Source organism: Mytilus galloprovincialis, chromosome 7, assembly GCF_965363235.1.
Source record: "Mytilus galloprovincialis chromosome 7, xbMytGall1.hap1.1, whole genome shotgun sequence".
NCBI lineage: Eukaryota > Metazoa > Mollusca > Bivalvia > Mytilida > Mytilidae > Mytilus > Mytilus galloprovincialis.
Genome location: NC_134844.1, coordinates 88442217 through 88459181, shown reverse-complemented (window position 1 = coordinate 88459181; position 16965 = coordinate 88442217). Strand labels below are relative to the sequence as shown.

The 16965-nt window shown below is 33.5% G+C and overlaps 1 protein-coding gene across 1 annotated transcript in view; it reads left to right on the top strand.

Annotated features, from left to right (window-relative positions):
• The window catches only part of LOC143083956 (uncharacterized), a 47534-nt gene that overhangs the window by 16054 nt on the left and 14515 nt on the right, over window positions 1-16965 (top strand). Inside the window, exons 6-9 of the mRNA XM_076260372.1 lie at window positions 3908-4361; window positions 11879-12651; window positions 15105-15135; window positions 16486-16757. Coding sequence (XP_076116487.1) covers window positions 3908-4361; window positions 11879-12651; window positions 15105-15135; window positions 16486-16757 — 1530 coding nt within the window. The remainder of the gene's footprint in view (window positions 1-3907; window positions 4362-11878; window positions 12652-15104; window positions 15136-16485; window positions 16758-16965) is intronic.

The following is a 16965-nucleotide window of genomic DNA, read 5'->3' as shown; positions in this document are numbered from 1 at the left end:
GGTATTGGTTTTGGGAGTTTTGGTCCCAACATTTTAGGAATTGGGGGCCAAAAAGGGCCCAAATAAGCATTTTCTTGGTTTTCGCACTATAACTTTAGTATAAGTTAAAAGAAATCTATGAAATTTTGACACAAGGTTTATGACTACAAAAGAAAGGTTGGGATTGATTTTGGGAGTTTTGGTTCCATCAGTTTAGGAATAAGGGGCCAAATAAGCATTATTCTTTGATTTTGCACAATAACTTTAGTTTTAGTAAATAGAAATCAATGAAATTTAAACACATTGTTTATGACCACAAAAGGAAGGTTGGTATTGATTTTGGGAGTTTTGGTCCCAACAGAATAAGGGGCCCAAAGGGTCCAAAATTAAACTTTGTTTGATTTCATCAAAATTGAATAATTGGGGTTCTTTGATATGCCGAATCTAACTGTGTATGTAGATTCTTAACTTTTGGTCCTGTTTTCAAATTGGTCTACATTAAGGTCCAAAGGGTCCAAAATTAAACTTAGTTTGATTTTGACAAAAAATGAATGGGTTGGGCTCTTTGATATGCTGAATGTAAAAATGTCCTTAGATTCTTGATTATTGGCCCAGTTTTCAAGTTGGTCCAAATCGGGGTCCAAAATTAAACTTTGTTTGATTTCATCAAAAATTGAATAAATGGGGTTCTTTGATATGCCAAATCTAACTGTGTATGTAGATTCTTCATTTTTGGTCCTGTTTTCAAATTGGTCTACATTAAAGTCCAAAGGGTCCAAAATTAAACTTAGTTTGATTTTAACAAAAATTGAAATCTTGGGGTTCTTTGATATGCTGAATCCAAACATGTACTTAGATTTTTGATTATGGGCCCAGTTTACAAGTTGGTCCAAATCAGGATCTAAAATTATTATATTAAGTATTGTGCAATAGCAAGTCTTTTCAATTGCACAGTATTGCGCAATGTCAAGAAGTATCTAATTGCACAATATTGTGAAATAGCATTTTTTTTTTAATTAGAGTTATCTTTCTTTGTCCAGAATAGTAAGCAAGAAATATCTAATTGCACAATATTGTGCAATAGCAAGATTTTTTTTTAATTGGAGTTATCTTTCTTTGTCCAGAATCAATTTAAATCTTTGTTATATACAATATACAATGTATATTCACTTTTTACTACCAACTGATAAATTAAAATAATCTTTACCATTCAGTGATAACAAGCAGTTTTTTTTACATCTTAATATTTTATGATGTATTTAAATGAGTAGTTATTGTTGCAAACTTCATTAGCAATTTTAATTGAGATTAGTTTTGGAATAAGGGAAAGGGGGATGTGATTAAAAAAATTGGGTTCAATTTTTCTCATTTGAAATTTCATAAATAAAAAGAAAATTTCTTCAAACATTTTTTTGAGAGGATTAATTTTCAACAGCATAGTGAATTGCTCTAAGAGAAAATAAAAATTTTAAGTTCATTAGAACACATTCATTCTGTGTCAGAAACCTATGCTGTGTCAACTATTTAATCACAATCCAAATTTAGAGCTGAATCCAGCTTGAATGTTGTGTCCATACTTGCCCCAACCGATCAGGGTTCAACCTCTGCGGTCGTATAAAGCTACGCCCTGCGGAGCATCTGGTTAGATAATAAGGACATACTATCCAGTTGTGCATATCGACAGGAAATTACTATTCAATTTTTAGCTCACCTGGCCCGAAGGGCCAAGTGAGCTTTTCCCATCACTTGGCGTCCGGCGTTCGTCGTCGTCCGTCGTCGTTAACTTTTACAAAAATCTTCTCCTCTGAAACTACTGGGCCAAATGAAACCAGACTTGGCCACAATCATCATTGGGGTATTTAGTTTAAAAAATGTGTGGCGTGACCCGCCAAACCAAACAAGATGGCCGCCATGGCTAAACATAGAACATAGGGGTAAAATGCAGTTTTTGGCTTATAACTCAAAAACCAAAGCATTTAGAGCAAATCTGACATGGGATAAAAATGTTTATCAGGTCAAGATCTATCTGCCCTGAAATTTTCAGATGAATCGGTCAATCGGTTGTTGGGTTGCTGCCCCTGAATTGGTAATTTTGAGGAAATTTGGCTGTTTTTGGTTATTATCTTGAATATTATTATAGATAGAGATAAACTGGAGACAGCAATAATGTTCAGCAAAGTAAGATCTACAAATAAGTCAACATGACCGAAATGGTCAGTTGACCCGTTTAGGAGTTATTGCCCTTTATAGTCAATTTTTAACAATTTTTAGTAAATTAAAGATATCTTTTACAAAAATCTTCTCCTCTGAAACTACTGGGCCAAATTAAACCAAACTTGGCCACAATCATCTTTGGGGTATCTTGTTTAAAAAATGTGTGTCATGACCTGGTCAACCAACCAAGATGGCTGCCATGGCTAAAAATAGAACATAGGGGTAAAATGCTGTTTTTGGCGTATAACTCAAAAACCAAAGCATTTTGAGGAAATCCGACATAGGATAAAAATGTTTATCAGGTCAAGATCTATCTGCTCTGAAATTTTCAGATGAAGCAGTCAACCTGTTGTTGGGTTGCTGCCCCTGAATTGGTAATTTTGAGGAAATTTTGCTGTTTTTGGTTATTATCTTGAATATTATTATAGATAGAGATAAACTGTAAACATCAATAATGTTCAGCAAAGTTAGATTTACAAATGAGTCAACATGACCGAAATGGTCAGTTGACCCCTTTAGGAGTTATTCCCCTGTATAGTCAATTTTTAACCATTTTTTCATAAATCTAAGTAATCTTTTACAAAATCTCCATTGAAACTACTAGGCCACAATCATCTTTGGGGTATCTAGTTTGAAAAATGTGTCTGATGACCTGGCCATTTAACCAAGATGGCCGCCACGGCTAAAAATAGAACATAGGGGTAACATGCAGTTTTTGGCTTATAACTATGAAACCAGAGCATTTAGAGCAAATCTGACAAGAAGTTAAATTGTTAATCAAGTCAATATCTATCTGCCCTGAATTTTTCAGATGAATTGGACAACTGGTTGTTGGGTTGCTGCCCTCCAATTGGTAATTTTTAAAGAAATGTTGCCGTTTTTATTTATCTTGAATACTATTATAGATAGCGATAAACTGTAAACAGCAAAAATGTTCAGCAAAGTAAGATTTAGAAATAAGTCAAATGACCTAAATGGTCAATTGACCCCTTAAGGAGTTGTTGCCCTTTATAGTCATTTTTTATCAATTTTCATTAATTTGGTAAATTTATGTAAATTTTTACCAAATATAGTTCTCTGTTACTAATGGGCAAAGTCCATTATAAATATAATTGTAAGAAGCAGAGTTGTTCAGTAAAGTAAGAACTTCAAACACATCACCATCATCAAAATACAATTTTGTCATGAATCCATTTGTGTCCTTTGTTTAATATGCACATAGACCAAGGTGAGCGACACAGGCTCTTTAGAGCCTCTAGTTTAGGAGTTACGCCCCTTTGACATGTTTGGCTTCAATGTACTACTGCAACAGTTTGTCATTACAACTCCTCTGAAACCACATAACAGAATTTCATGAAACTTTGTAGATAATAAGAACATACTATGTAGATGTGCATATCGACAGGAAATTACGATTCATTTTTTTTCTAGGAGTTACGCCCCTTTGAACTTATTTGCTTCAATGTACTTCTGCAACAGTTTGTCATCGCAGTTCCTGTGAAACCACACAACAGAATTTCATGAAACTTTGTAGATAATAAGGACATACTGTGTAGATGCACATTTTGACAGGAAATTATGATTCCCTTTTTTTATACAACTTTTTTTTCTTACACTTATTTTATTTCTCCAATGACAATGTGGGGACGTGGGGTATGTGAGTGTGCTCACTAAGGTTATTTAATTTATTTGGCAACCTTTTATGTTTTAATAGGAGAATGTTGAGACACGACGTGAAGAGCTTTACAGTGGAATTGAGGAGTTGTTTAAAGACCATGAGGGACAACATCATCTGGTCCTTAGGCCTCTAATATTTGTTAATGCAAAAAATCAAGATGACCCAGAAATAGGAGTTCTGAAGAAATCAATAACAGAACTTACATTCGACCACCCATGCTGGGGTGAAAGAATGCCCAATGCTTGTGTTCCACTAGAGCTTGAGATCGCTGAATTAGTGGCAGAGGGAAAACAAATTATGCCATTGGCTGAAGTTAAAGAATTAAATGCCATCAGTGAGGTGTCTGTCCTATCTCCTGAGCAGCTGACTGATTTCCTTCATTTTCAGCATTCTCTAGGGAAGATTGTGTATTTTGATACCCCACAACTGAGAGATAATGTTATCATCAGTCCCCTTCTTATGGTGGAAGTTATGAGATCTTTCATTACAGGTGTGTATATATTTTCAGTGAGTAGTGATAATATGGCTGGTAAAAAACCAACATACCAAAATATTGATTACCGGCAATTTTCCAGAGCACTGTTGAACAGTGCCATATACTAATCTTTTTGTTGGTTTGTCAGAACTTTTATGTATAACAGTAAGTCAAAATTGATCATTTTTAGCGCACCTGGCCCGAAGGGCCAAGTGAGCTTTTCTCATCACTTGGCGTCCGGGGTCTGGCGTCCGTCGTCCTCCGTCGTCGTCGTCGTCGTTAACTTTTACATAAATCTTCTCCTCTGAAACTACTGGGCCAAATTAAACCAAACTTGGCCACAATCATCATTGGGTTATCTAGTTTATAAAATGTGTGGCGTGACCCGCCAAACCAACCAAGATGTCCGCCATGGCTAAAAATAGAACATAGGGGTAAAATGCAGTTTTTGGCTTATAACTCAAAAACCAAAGCATTTAGAGCAAATCTGACAGGGGTAAAATTGTTTATCTGGTTAAGATCTATCTGCCCTGAAATTTTCAGATGAATCAGAGAACCCGTTGTTGGGTTGCTGCCCCTGAATTGGTAATTTTAAGGAAATTTTGCTGTTTTTGGTTATTATATTGAATATTATTATAGATAGAGATATACTGTAAACAGCAATTATGTTCAGCAAAGTAAGATTTACAAATAAGTCAACATGACCAAAATGGTCAGTTGAGCCCTTTAGGAGTTGTTGCCATTTAAAGTAAATTTTTAACCATTTTTCGTAAATTTTATATATCTTTTACAAAAATCTTCTCCTCTGAAACTGCTGGGCCAAATTAATCCAAACTTGGCCACAATCATCTTTGGGGTATCTAGTTTAAAAAATGTGGCGTAACCTACTTAACCAACCAAGATGGCCGCCATGGCTAAAAATAGAACATTAGGGTAAAATGCAGTTTTTGGCTTATAACTCAAAAACCAAAGCATTTAGAGCAAATCTGACATGGGGTAAAATTGTTTTTCAGGTCAAGATCTATCTGCCCTGAAATTTTCAGATGAATCAGAGAACCAGTTGTTGGGTTGCTGTCCCTGAATTGGTAATTTTAAGGAAATTTTGCTGTTTTTGGTTATTATATTGAATACTATTATAGATAGAGATATACTGTAAACAGCAATTATGTTCATCAAAGTAAGATTTACAAATAAGTCAACATGACCAAAATGGTCAGTTGACCCCTTTAGAAGTTATTGCCCTTTAAAGTCAATTTTTAACCATTTTTCGTAAATTTTATATATCTTTTGCAAAAATCTTCTCCTCTGAAACTGCTGGGCCAAATTAATACAAACTTGGCCACAATCATCTCTGGGGTATTTAGTTGAAAAAATGTGTGGCGTGACCCGCCAAACCAACCAAGATGGCTGCCATTGCTAAAAATAGAACATAGGGGTAAAACGCAGTTTTTGGCTTATAACTCAAAAACCAAAGCATTTAGAGCAAATCTGACACGAGGTAAATTTGTTTATCAGGTCAAGATCTATTTGACTTGAAATTAACAGATGAATCAGAGAACCCGTTGTTAGGTTGCTTTGCCAGAAACTGCTGGGCCAAATTTAACCAAACATTGCCATAATCATTATTAGGGTATCTAGTTCAAAAATTGAGTCCGGTGACCCGCCCAAACAACCAAGATGGCCGCCATGGCTAAAAATAGAACATAGGGGTAAAATGCTGTTTTTAACCGGATTTTTGTGACAAAAATGTCGGTTATTGATTTGGGGATGTACGGCGGGCGGGCGGTCGGTCGGGGGGCGGGCGGGCGGGCGTCACTCAAATGTTGTCCGTGCATTAACTCATGAACCGTTCAACCAAAGCTTTTAACATTTTAATATGTTGTTACTGACAACTAAATGAAGGTCAAGTTCAATAATGGCGATTTTGACTTTTACCGTTCAGGAGTTATGGTTCTTGAAAGATTGAAAAATGGAGTTTCCAGTCGTGTCTGTGCATTTACGCATGAACTGTTCTACCTAAGCTTCCCAAATTTTAATATGTTGTTACTGATGACAAAATGGAGGTCAAGTTCAATAATGACGATTTTGACTTTTACCGTTCAGGAGTTAAGGTTCTTGAAAGATTGAAAAATGGTGTTTCCAGTCGTGTCCATGCATTTACACATGAACTGTTTTACCAAAGCTTCCCAAATTTTAATATGTTGTTACTGATGACAAAATAGAGGTCAAGTTCAATAATGACGATTTTGACTTTTACCGTTCAGGAGTTATGGTTCTTGAAAAATTGAAAAATGGTGTTTCCAGTCGTGTCCGTGCATTTTCTCATGAATCATTCAACCAAAGCTTTTGAAATTTTTATATGTTGTTACTGATGGCAAATTAGAGGTCAAGTTCAATAATGATGATTTTGACTTTTACCGTTCAGGAGTTATGGTTCTTGAAAGATTGTGAAATGGCGTTTCCATTCACGTTGTTGCATTTACTCATGAACCATTCAATCTAAGCTTTTCAAATTTTAAGATGTTGATACGGATGACAAAATGGAGGTCAAATTTGATATTGACGATTTTCACTTTCACCATTCATCAATAATGGTTCTTGTGATATTGCCAGGACACAAATAAATATTAATAAATCCGGTTTGCTGTCGTTGTGACAGCCTCTTGTTAGCTTATAACTCAAAAACCAAAGCATTTAGAGCAAATCTGACAGGGTAAAAATGTTCATCAGGTCAAGATCTATCTGCCCTGAAATTTTCAGATGAATCGGACAACCGGTTGTTGGGTTGCTGCCCCTGAATTGGTAATTTTAAGGGAATTTTGCTGTTTTTGGTTATTATCTTGAATATTATTATAGATAGAGATAAACCGTGAACAGCAATAATGTTCAGCAAAGTAAGATAAACAAATAAGTAAACATAACCCAAATGGTCAGTTGACCCGTTTAGGAGTTATTGCCCTTTATAGTCAATTTTTAACAATTTTTCGTCAATCTTTGTAATGTTTTACAAAAATCTTCTCCTCTGATACTATGTGGCCAAATTAAACCAAAGTTGGCCACAACTATCATCAGGGTATCTAGTTTAAAAAAATGTGTGGGGTGACCCAGCCAACCAACCAAGATGGCCGCCACAGCTAAAAATAGAACATACGGGTAAAATTCAGTTTTTGGCCTATAACTCAAAAACCAAAGCATTTAGAGCAGATCTAATATGGTGTTAAATTGTTGATCAGGTCAAGATCTATCTGCCCTGCAATTTTCAGATGAATCAGACAACCCGTTGTTGGGTTGCTGCCCCTGAAGTGGTAATTTTAAGGAAATTTTGCTGTTTTTTGCTATTATCTTGAATATTATTATAGATAGAGATAAACTGTAAACAGGAATAATGTCCAGCAAAGTAAGATTTACAAATAAGTCAACATGACCCAAATGGTCAGTTGACCCTTTTAGGAGTTATTGCCTTTTATAGTCAATTTTTAACAATTTTTTCGTAAATCTTAGTAATGTTTTACAAAAATCTTCTCCTCTGATACTACATGGCCAAATTAAACCAAACTTGGCCACAATCATCATTTGGGTATCTAATTTAGAAAATGTGTGGGGTGACCCAGTCAACCAACCAAGATGGCCGCCACGGCTAAAAATAGAACATATGGGTAAAATGCAGTTTTTGGCTTATAACTCAAAAAGCAAAGCTTTTAAATCAAATCAGACATGAAGTAAAATTGTTTATCAGGTCAAAATCTATCTGCCCTGAAATTTTCAGATGAATTGGACAACAGGTTGTTGGGTTGCTGCCCTTGAACTGGTAATTTTAAGGAAATACTGCTGCTTTTGGTTAATATCTTGAATATTATTATAGATAGAGATACACTTTAAAATACAATAAACGTTCGCAAAGTAAGATCTATAAATAAGTCAACATGACCGAAATGGTCAGTTGACCTAGGAGTTATTGCCCTTTATAGTCAAGTTTTAACCATTTTTTCGTAAATCTTAGTAATCTTTTACAAAAATCTTCTCCTCTGAAACTACTGGGCCAAGTTAATTATAGATAGAAATAATTGTAAGCATCTGGAATGTTCAGTAAATTAAGATGTACAAACACATCACCATCACCAAAACACAATTTTGTCATGAATCCATCTGCGTCCTTTGTTTGATATTCACATAGACCAAGGTGAGCGACACAGGGTCTTTAGAGCCTCTAGTTTATAAATCTTACTTATCTTTTACAAAAATCTTCTCCTCTGAAACTACTGTGTCAAATTAAACCAAACTTGGCCAAAATCATCATTGGGGTATCTAGTTTAAAAAATGTGTCCGCTGACCCGGCCAACCAACAAAGATGGCGCCACGGCTCAAAATAGAACATAGGGGTAAAATGCAGTTTTTGGCTTATAACTCAAAAACCAAAGCATTTAGAGTAAATCTGATATCGTGTTAAACTGTTGATCAGGTCGAGATCTATCTGCCCTGATATTTTCAGATGAATCTGACAACCCATTGTTGGGTTGCTGCCCCTGAATTGATAATTTTAATAAAATTTTGCTGTTTTGGGTTATTATCTTGAATATTATTATAGATAGAGATAAACTGTAAACAGCAATAATGTTCAGCAAAGTAAGATAAACAAATAAGTCAACATGACCGAAATGGTCAGTTGACCCCTTTAGGAGTAATTGCCCTTTATAGTAAATTTTTAACCATTTTTCGTAAATCTTAGTAATCTTTTACAAGAAACTACTGGGACAAATTAATCCAAACTTGGCCACAATCATCTTTGGAGTATCTTGTTTAAAAAAATGTGTCGAGTGACCCGGCCATCAAACCAAGATGGCTGACATGGCTAAAAATAGAACACAGGGGTGAAATGCAGTTTTTGGCTTATAACTCAAAAATCAAAGCATAAAAAGCAAATTTGACTGAGTTAAATTGTTTTTGGTCAAGATCTTTCTGCCCTGAAATTTTCAGATGATTTGGACTACCTGTTGTTGGGTTGCTGCCCCTGAATTGGTAATTTTAAGGAAATTTTGCTGTTTTGTGTTATTATCTTGAATATTAAAGGGCCAATTGAGCTTATGCCATCACTTGGCGTCTGTCCTCGTCCGTCGTCGTCGTCTGTCGTCGTAAACTATTTCAAGAATCTTCTCCTCTGAAACTACTAGGCCAAATACTTCCAATCTTTAACTGAATGTTCCTTAGGGTGTATAGTTTATAAACTGTATCCGAAGTTTTGATCTATCAACAAACATGGTCGCCTTTGCTAAAAATAGAACATAGGGGTCAAATGCAGTTTTTGGCTTATATCTCAAAAACGAAGCATTTAGAGCAAATCTGACATGGGGTAAAAATGTTCATTAGGTCAAGATCTATCAACCCTGAAATTTTCAGATGAATCAAACAACCCATTGTTGGGTTGCTGCCACTTAATTGGTAATTTTAAGGAAATTTTGCAGTTTTTTGTCATTATCTTGAATATTATTATAGATAAAGATAAACTGTATACAGCAAACATTATCAGCAAAGTAAGATCTACAAATAAGTTAATATGACCAAAATTGTCAACTGACCCCTTAAGGGGTTATTGTCCTTTAATGACAATTTTTCACAATTTGTTCATCATATTTGCTTTAAAAAATCTTTTCCTCTAAAACTACTCAACCAAATTCAACCAAACTTCAACTGAATGATCAGTAGGGTGTATAAAATAAAGTTTGTGTTTTATTTTCGGCTTATATCTCAAAAATTCCAGCATTTAGAGCAAATAAGGCAAGAAGTTAAAGTATTTAGTAGGTCAAGGTCTACCTGTCCTGAAATTTCCAGCCGAATTGGGTGACTGGTTTTTCAGGTATAATGCACCTGAATTGATGATTTTAAAGACATTTTGCAGTTTTTGGTTATTATCTTGAATATTATTATAGATACAGATAAACTATTAAAAGCAAAAATGTTAAGCAAAGTAAGATCTACAAATAAGTTTATTTGACCAAAATTGTCAATTGACCCCTTAAGGAGTTATTGCCCTTTAAAGACTTTTTTTCACAATTTGTTCATCATGTTGACTTACTTTAAAAAATCTTCTCCTTTGAAACTGCTGTATCAATTTCAGCCAAACTTAGGCTAAATGAGTTTCAGAGTATCTAGTATACATTTTATATTTTATTTCCTTGTATGTCAAGAAACATAGCTCCTATGGCTAAAATAGAACATATGAGAAATGAAATTTTTTTTTGCTTTTGAAGAAAATAGGACGATTCAAAGAACATTTAAATAAATTGAAAAGCCAAAATAATCATTGATGAGAGATTTAACCAAAAAAATTAAGGTGAGCGATTCAGGCTCTTGAGAGCCTCTTGTTATAGATAGAGATAAACTGTAAACAGCAATAATGTTCAGCAAAGTAAGATTTACAAATAAGTCAACATGACCGAAATTGTCAGTTGACCCCTTTAGGAGTTATTGCCCTTTATAGTCAATTTTTAACCATTTTCATAAACTTTGTAAATTTTTATTAACATTTTTACTGAAACTACTGGGCCAAGTTCATCATAGATAGAGATAATTGTAGGCATCAGTGATGTTCAAGACCAGAACACAATTTTGTCATGTTACCATCTGCTCCCTTTCAATACTCACATAGACCAAAAGTCATAAATTTTTGTAAATTTTTAGAAAATATTTTCCACTGTAATTACCGTGCCAAGTTCATTATAGATACAGATAATTGTAGCAACAAGAATGTTCAATAAAGTAAGAACTACAAACACATCACCATCACCAAAACACAACTTTGTCATGAATTTATCTGTGTCCATTGTTTGATATGTACATAGACCCAAGGTGAGCGACACAGGCTCTTGAGAGCCTCTAGTTTTATTGTGTTGTCGTTCATTTTGTTTATGATTGCTGATTTTCCTTAAATACGTAAATTAAAGTTGCACTAGTTTCTATAAACCATTAAATGATTTAAGTCTTTTAAATTGTAAAATGAAAAAAAAAAATTGCACCTTTGGTCGGTTTCATAACCACTATCTGGCTTCAAATAAACAATCACTTACATTAAAACAATGATAATCAAACCCAAAACAAAATCATTTAGAAACATGCAATAAAGGACATTATAACTAAAATAAATTCTTTTTCATCATAAGAAAGAGCAAGATTGAACTATGTTTACACATTCAGATCACATTTCATCATTGCCATTTATGTTGCTTGTACAAAAATTATACATTTTTTCTCTAATATTGTGAACATTATTAAAGAAATATGCATGCTTTTTTGTGGTAATGTTTTTCTATATGGGAAAGTATTCAATTTTTATCATCAGATGCTTTGCATACAGAATAAGAAAATTACTTTGTTTTGAAATAGGACATTTAATTGAATTATCAAGATTAGTTTGTTTTCCTATTCTGAACTAGGTGGGCGATTTAGAGAATTAATACCTTATAATGTTAATATATTTTTGACTTTAATCTAAAATCTTAATTTAAAATCTTAAGATATTTTTATTTTCATTTTCATAGATGTTGAATTCTGGCCAAAAGAAGAGAAAACCAGGAAAACCTTCAAAAAGATGTCTATAAATGGAATGATACAAAAATTAGACCTCTACCAGATTTGGGAGCAAGAAGAATTCCGTCAGATTTTACCATTTAGAGAGTACATATTTGATATGCTGATACACCTAGATATCGTATCTGAACAGCGTAGATATGATACAAAAACAGGAAGTCGTCTACCAGTGGAACACTTCTTTGTACCCTGTATGCTAACACAAAGACACGATACAGATTACTTGACACACGAATGTACACCAGAGAGGACACTTAGTTTGGCCTTTGTTTTCAAAGGAACCATCATACCTCCAGCCTTACCAAACCGTCTAATATGCGCATGTCTCAGTATGTGGACATTAAAAGAATACCGTGGTAGGAAACTTATGTTTTCTGGGTTTGTTGGGTTATCAGTTGATAAAGAGCATGATATTGTTATCTGTGTAGAAGGAAACAAGATCTTATTGTACCTAGTCCACAAGCGCTCCAAGGGGTTGATAATACCTGAAATAGCCACTAGTGTCAGAGAATGCTTGTTTATTACTTTGGAGAGAATTTCAGAATTTTATCATTCCACTATTCATTGTAAAACTAGCAACAAGCTACCATTTCATACAGAGTATTCCTGTTCAAAATTAAGCTGTTTCAGTCCAGATGAAAAGATAGGTGTTGAAACAAAGGAATGTTTTTGCAAACATGGTGAAAACATAAAACGCTATTGGAGTATCTGGAACCAGAAAGAGGTGAGTGGATCTGTAAGATAAGTAGCAACGTTAACAGATATGTCAACATGGGCAGCGTTATAAGCTGATTTAAAAAAACAGTTGTTGCCCTTACATATTGATAAAATTGAGAATGGACATGGGGAATGTGTCAAATAGACAACAACCTGACCATAAAGCAGACAACAGCCGAAGGCCACCAATGGAGCGAGAAAATCCCGCACCCGGAGAAGTCCTTCAGCTGACCCCTTAACAAATATGTAACTAGTTTAGTGAAAATGGACGTCATACTAAACTCCGAATTATACACAAAAAACTAAAATTAAAAATCATACAAGACTAACAAAGGCCAGAGGCTCCTGACCGGGGCAAAATGTGGCGGGGTTAAATTTACCTTATTTATTTGGCTCAACTTTAAAATCTAGAGAAAAATTTAAGTTTCCATAACAGTAGTTAATATATTTAAATTAGTAAGACGTTGATCTTACAGATTTTCAATGAAAGGATTATTCCTAGTTAAATGGAAACATATGTTCTGTTGTGTTGATGTTCAGATCCTGTACAACGAATTCCAACTGAATAAAATGTTCACTTACATATTTTCGCAGGTTTGGAAAAACAGCTGTTATGAACCTGAAGATTTTAATATATTCTCAAATAGGGCAAAAAGCTTGTTCTTGTATGGATCTCTATGAAATTTCACCACAATATTCCATACTAAAATAGAGGGTTGGGATAGATTTGGGGCAGTAAAGCCCCAATCTTTAAAAAAGTGGTCAAAAGTCTTGAATCTTGGTTTCCTGAAGTAAAATGAATCTAACAGTATTTGAATTCTGAATTGTTGGCCCAGTTTTCAAATTGGTCTACATCCAGGTTATAAAGGTCCTAAATTGAACTTAAGTTTTATTTTAACAAATATTGAATGATTGGGGTTATGTATTTAGATATTTTAATATAGGCCCAGTTTTCAAATTGGTCCAAATATTGGTCCAAAATCCAACTGTGTTTGATATGAGATGAAATTGAATAATTGGGGTTCTTTGATATGCTGAATATAGCCGCTGTTAATTTAGACTTTGGATATTTGACCATATTAAATATATACCAATTTGAAATTTTTCAGTTCTTAGACCCCACCCCATTCATTTTGTGTCAGAAACCTATGGTGTGACAAATAATTAATCACAATGCAAATTCAGAGCTGTATCATTAGCTAATGAAGTTATCCATAATTGTCCGTGTTTAGGGTTCAACCTCTGCGGTCGTATGAAGATGCGCCCTAGTGAACATTATAATAGTTTTAATTACAATCCCCTACATGACAAATGTAAAAAAGTGCAAACACAAGATTTAACATCGTGATTAACAAGATTAATGTACATAGTAATAAACCAAAACCACATATGATATACAGCACAAACAACAACCTATAAATTAATTAAAGGCTCCTGACTTGGGACAGATTTTTCTGGGATTAAACATGTTTGCTGTAACCAAACTCTCTCCTTAACCTTGGAAAGTTGTGTAACAGTACAACATAATATCAAACTATCAAAATCAGTAGAAAAGGGCTAAACTTATCAAAGCAGTACAAAGGAGAAAAACATCCAACAAAAACACAGAGTGTAAAAAGAATATTTATGGTTATATAAACACCTCTTTTCTAACAGTATGACAGTCAGGGGCATTACTTAAACAAGTAACATTTAAAATTACCTATCCGAGTAATGTTGAAAACGAGGCTATTTTAAATATAACTTATATAAGTTACTTTTCTAAATATTATTTTTATAGGTGTCCAACTATACAGATTTTACTAGCTTTAACAAATTTTGGCAGTCATCTGGTTATTTTTCCCATGAAATATGAAATCTAATCTTTCTGAAACACTAATTGCCTTTCTGATGCACTTATCTTTCATATCGAGGCTTTTGGGTCAAAGATTGGTCTCTTGGGACTATTAAAATATCATTTTCCTAAACAATCTTAAATTTAGACAGATATAAATAGATAGAAACTTGTGAATTAATTAAGACTTGAAATTATTTATAATTTGTAACCCTTAACAATTACATATGTTCCTGGAATAAGTGTTATTACTAATTCTTTCAAAGATGTATTAAATAACTTATTCAAGTAATATTTTGTCATTATTTTTAAAGTAACCCTTAATCTCTACACTCCTATTAAATCTAATAAATTCTTTATTTTATGATATAAAATGCTTTAAAAATTCACGAAAACTACATTTAGTCCATGCTTTATTGCAATTTAAAATAACTCTATTGAGTTATTTTATAATTTTTTTAAACAAAAATAAGTAAATAAAAAAAATACTTGTTTAAGTAATGCCCCTGACTGTCTAAATCGGAAAACTAGATGGTGTGGTGATTTTGTTATTCACTAATCACTGTTAATGTGAAAATGAATTGTTATTACAAATACATTTATTTTTTTTTCCTTTTGTGTTATAGGAACGAGTGCAGTGCGATTCTGATTGTACAGGTAAACATTTAATTTGCTAATTTCTATCAACCACCAAAGAGTACATTACTACATAATTCATTTTATAGTCATATTAACTTTGGGAGGTCTGATTTCTGCAGAAGTAATTTATAAAGTAAATTCACATTAATTTTACTATTTAGACGTATACCTCCTTACTATTTAAGTTATTCTTTCTCTCAAAAGTACACGTTTGTTTACACTTCATATTAAACAATTATTAACACAGTTTGTCATCCTTTACTTTGCTTTACTTGTCCAACAACATTTAAACGAGCACATTCCGCAGATTAAGCAATTATTGTACATCTGACTCTTATGGACTTCAGCACAATGTTATGGACCATAGAATACACGTCACTTTCGATTTGCATGATTTTGACACCTACCTTTCAAGTGCTATGCCAACAGGTAATTAATTGCCTCTGAAAAATCCTTTAATCTTGTATATACCACAAGGTACCACCTTCCAAATTTTTGAATTTCAAAGCCATGTTCATCTTTCCCATTGACATATGTTTTGTTGTAAATGTGATTAAATTATCTACAAAATGGTGTATGCCTATCTTTCTTGATGGAATCATTCGTAGCAGGCCTTCCAAGTGGGCCAACCGTAAATAATTTGATCTTCCTACAGCAGATCGGGTATGGTCAATTACCAATAAATAAGTCATCTGAACGTTTTGAACACAACATTTTTGGATAATTTTTAACTTTATTATTTCATTAAAAGTCTAGCAAAATCAATGACAATCTGTCAGCAGAGTTAGGCTATTTATTTTTCATTTCAAACATGCTATCATTGAAAAGATAGTTTGTTTGTTGATGTTTAACAATACCTTCACCACTCCTGGCTATATAATAGAGGCCAGTTTTTCCTTGGATACTAAGTTCATTGAATAGATTGATTGTTTGTTGATGATTATCAAAACTTTCACCACTCTTTGTAATATGAAGGAGGCCACTTTTTCCATGGCTAGTACATTGAATAGATTGATTGTTTGTTTGTTGATGTTAACAATACCTTCACCATACTAGAATGTAATACATTGAATTGATTGATTGTTTTTTTATGTTTAACAATACCTTCACCACTTTTGGCTATATAATGAAGGCCAGTTTTTCTATGGCATGGCATATTGGACACAACTTTAATGTATCAGGGCAATGAAATTTAAAGTAAGCAAAAGTCGTACATAAAAATAGAGAATAAACAACTAATCCTTGATTACTGAAAACTGAGCATGCACCTTAGTAATCAACCTTAACAGCCAAGCACTAAGAAACACATGCAATTTTATGTTTTATATAATCTTATATCTAGTTCAAAAGTTTTTATAATAATTGTAGGTTTAAGTGTAGATGCTTTATGTCAGGCTCCAAGTAATCCAGAGTTGCTTCGTTTTTCTATTACTTGCACTAAACGCATGATACATGATTTAGCTCTGCATCTTGGAATGGAAGAAATGGAATGGTGTGATATGGAAGACAACTACCCAGATAATGCACAGATAGTCAAGTTTTTAACACTTGTATATTTGAAAGAAAATAATTCAGCCAAGTTTGCAGACTTAGAGAAAGGTTTAAGAAAGTTAGAAATAACAACACACAAACTGTGTATGGTAAGCTATTAATACTATTGTTGCCATCATCCCATGTACTTTTTATCAATTCATCTCAATGAGATTTTTCCTGTTTTGTATCCACAATCATTCATATTTGCCTATGGCAATTATGACTTCACATTTTTAGAAGGTTCATCTCATTTCACTTTCATTAATTATTGAAAAAGTAGATTTGTTATATGAGTATCATATATTCAGCTTCCAC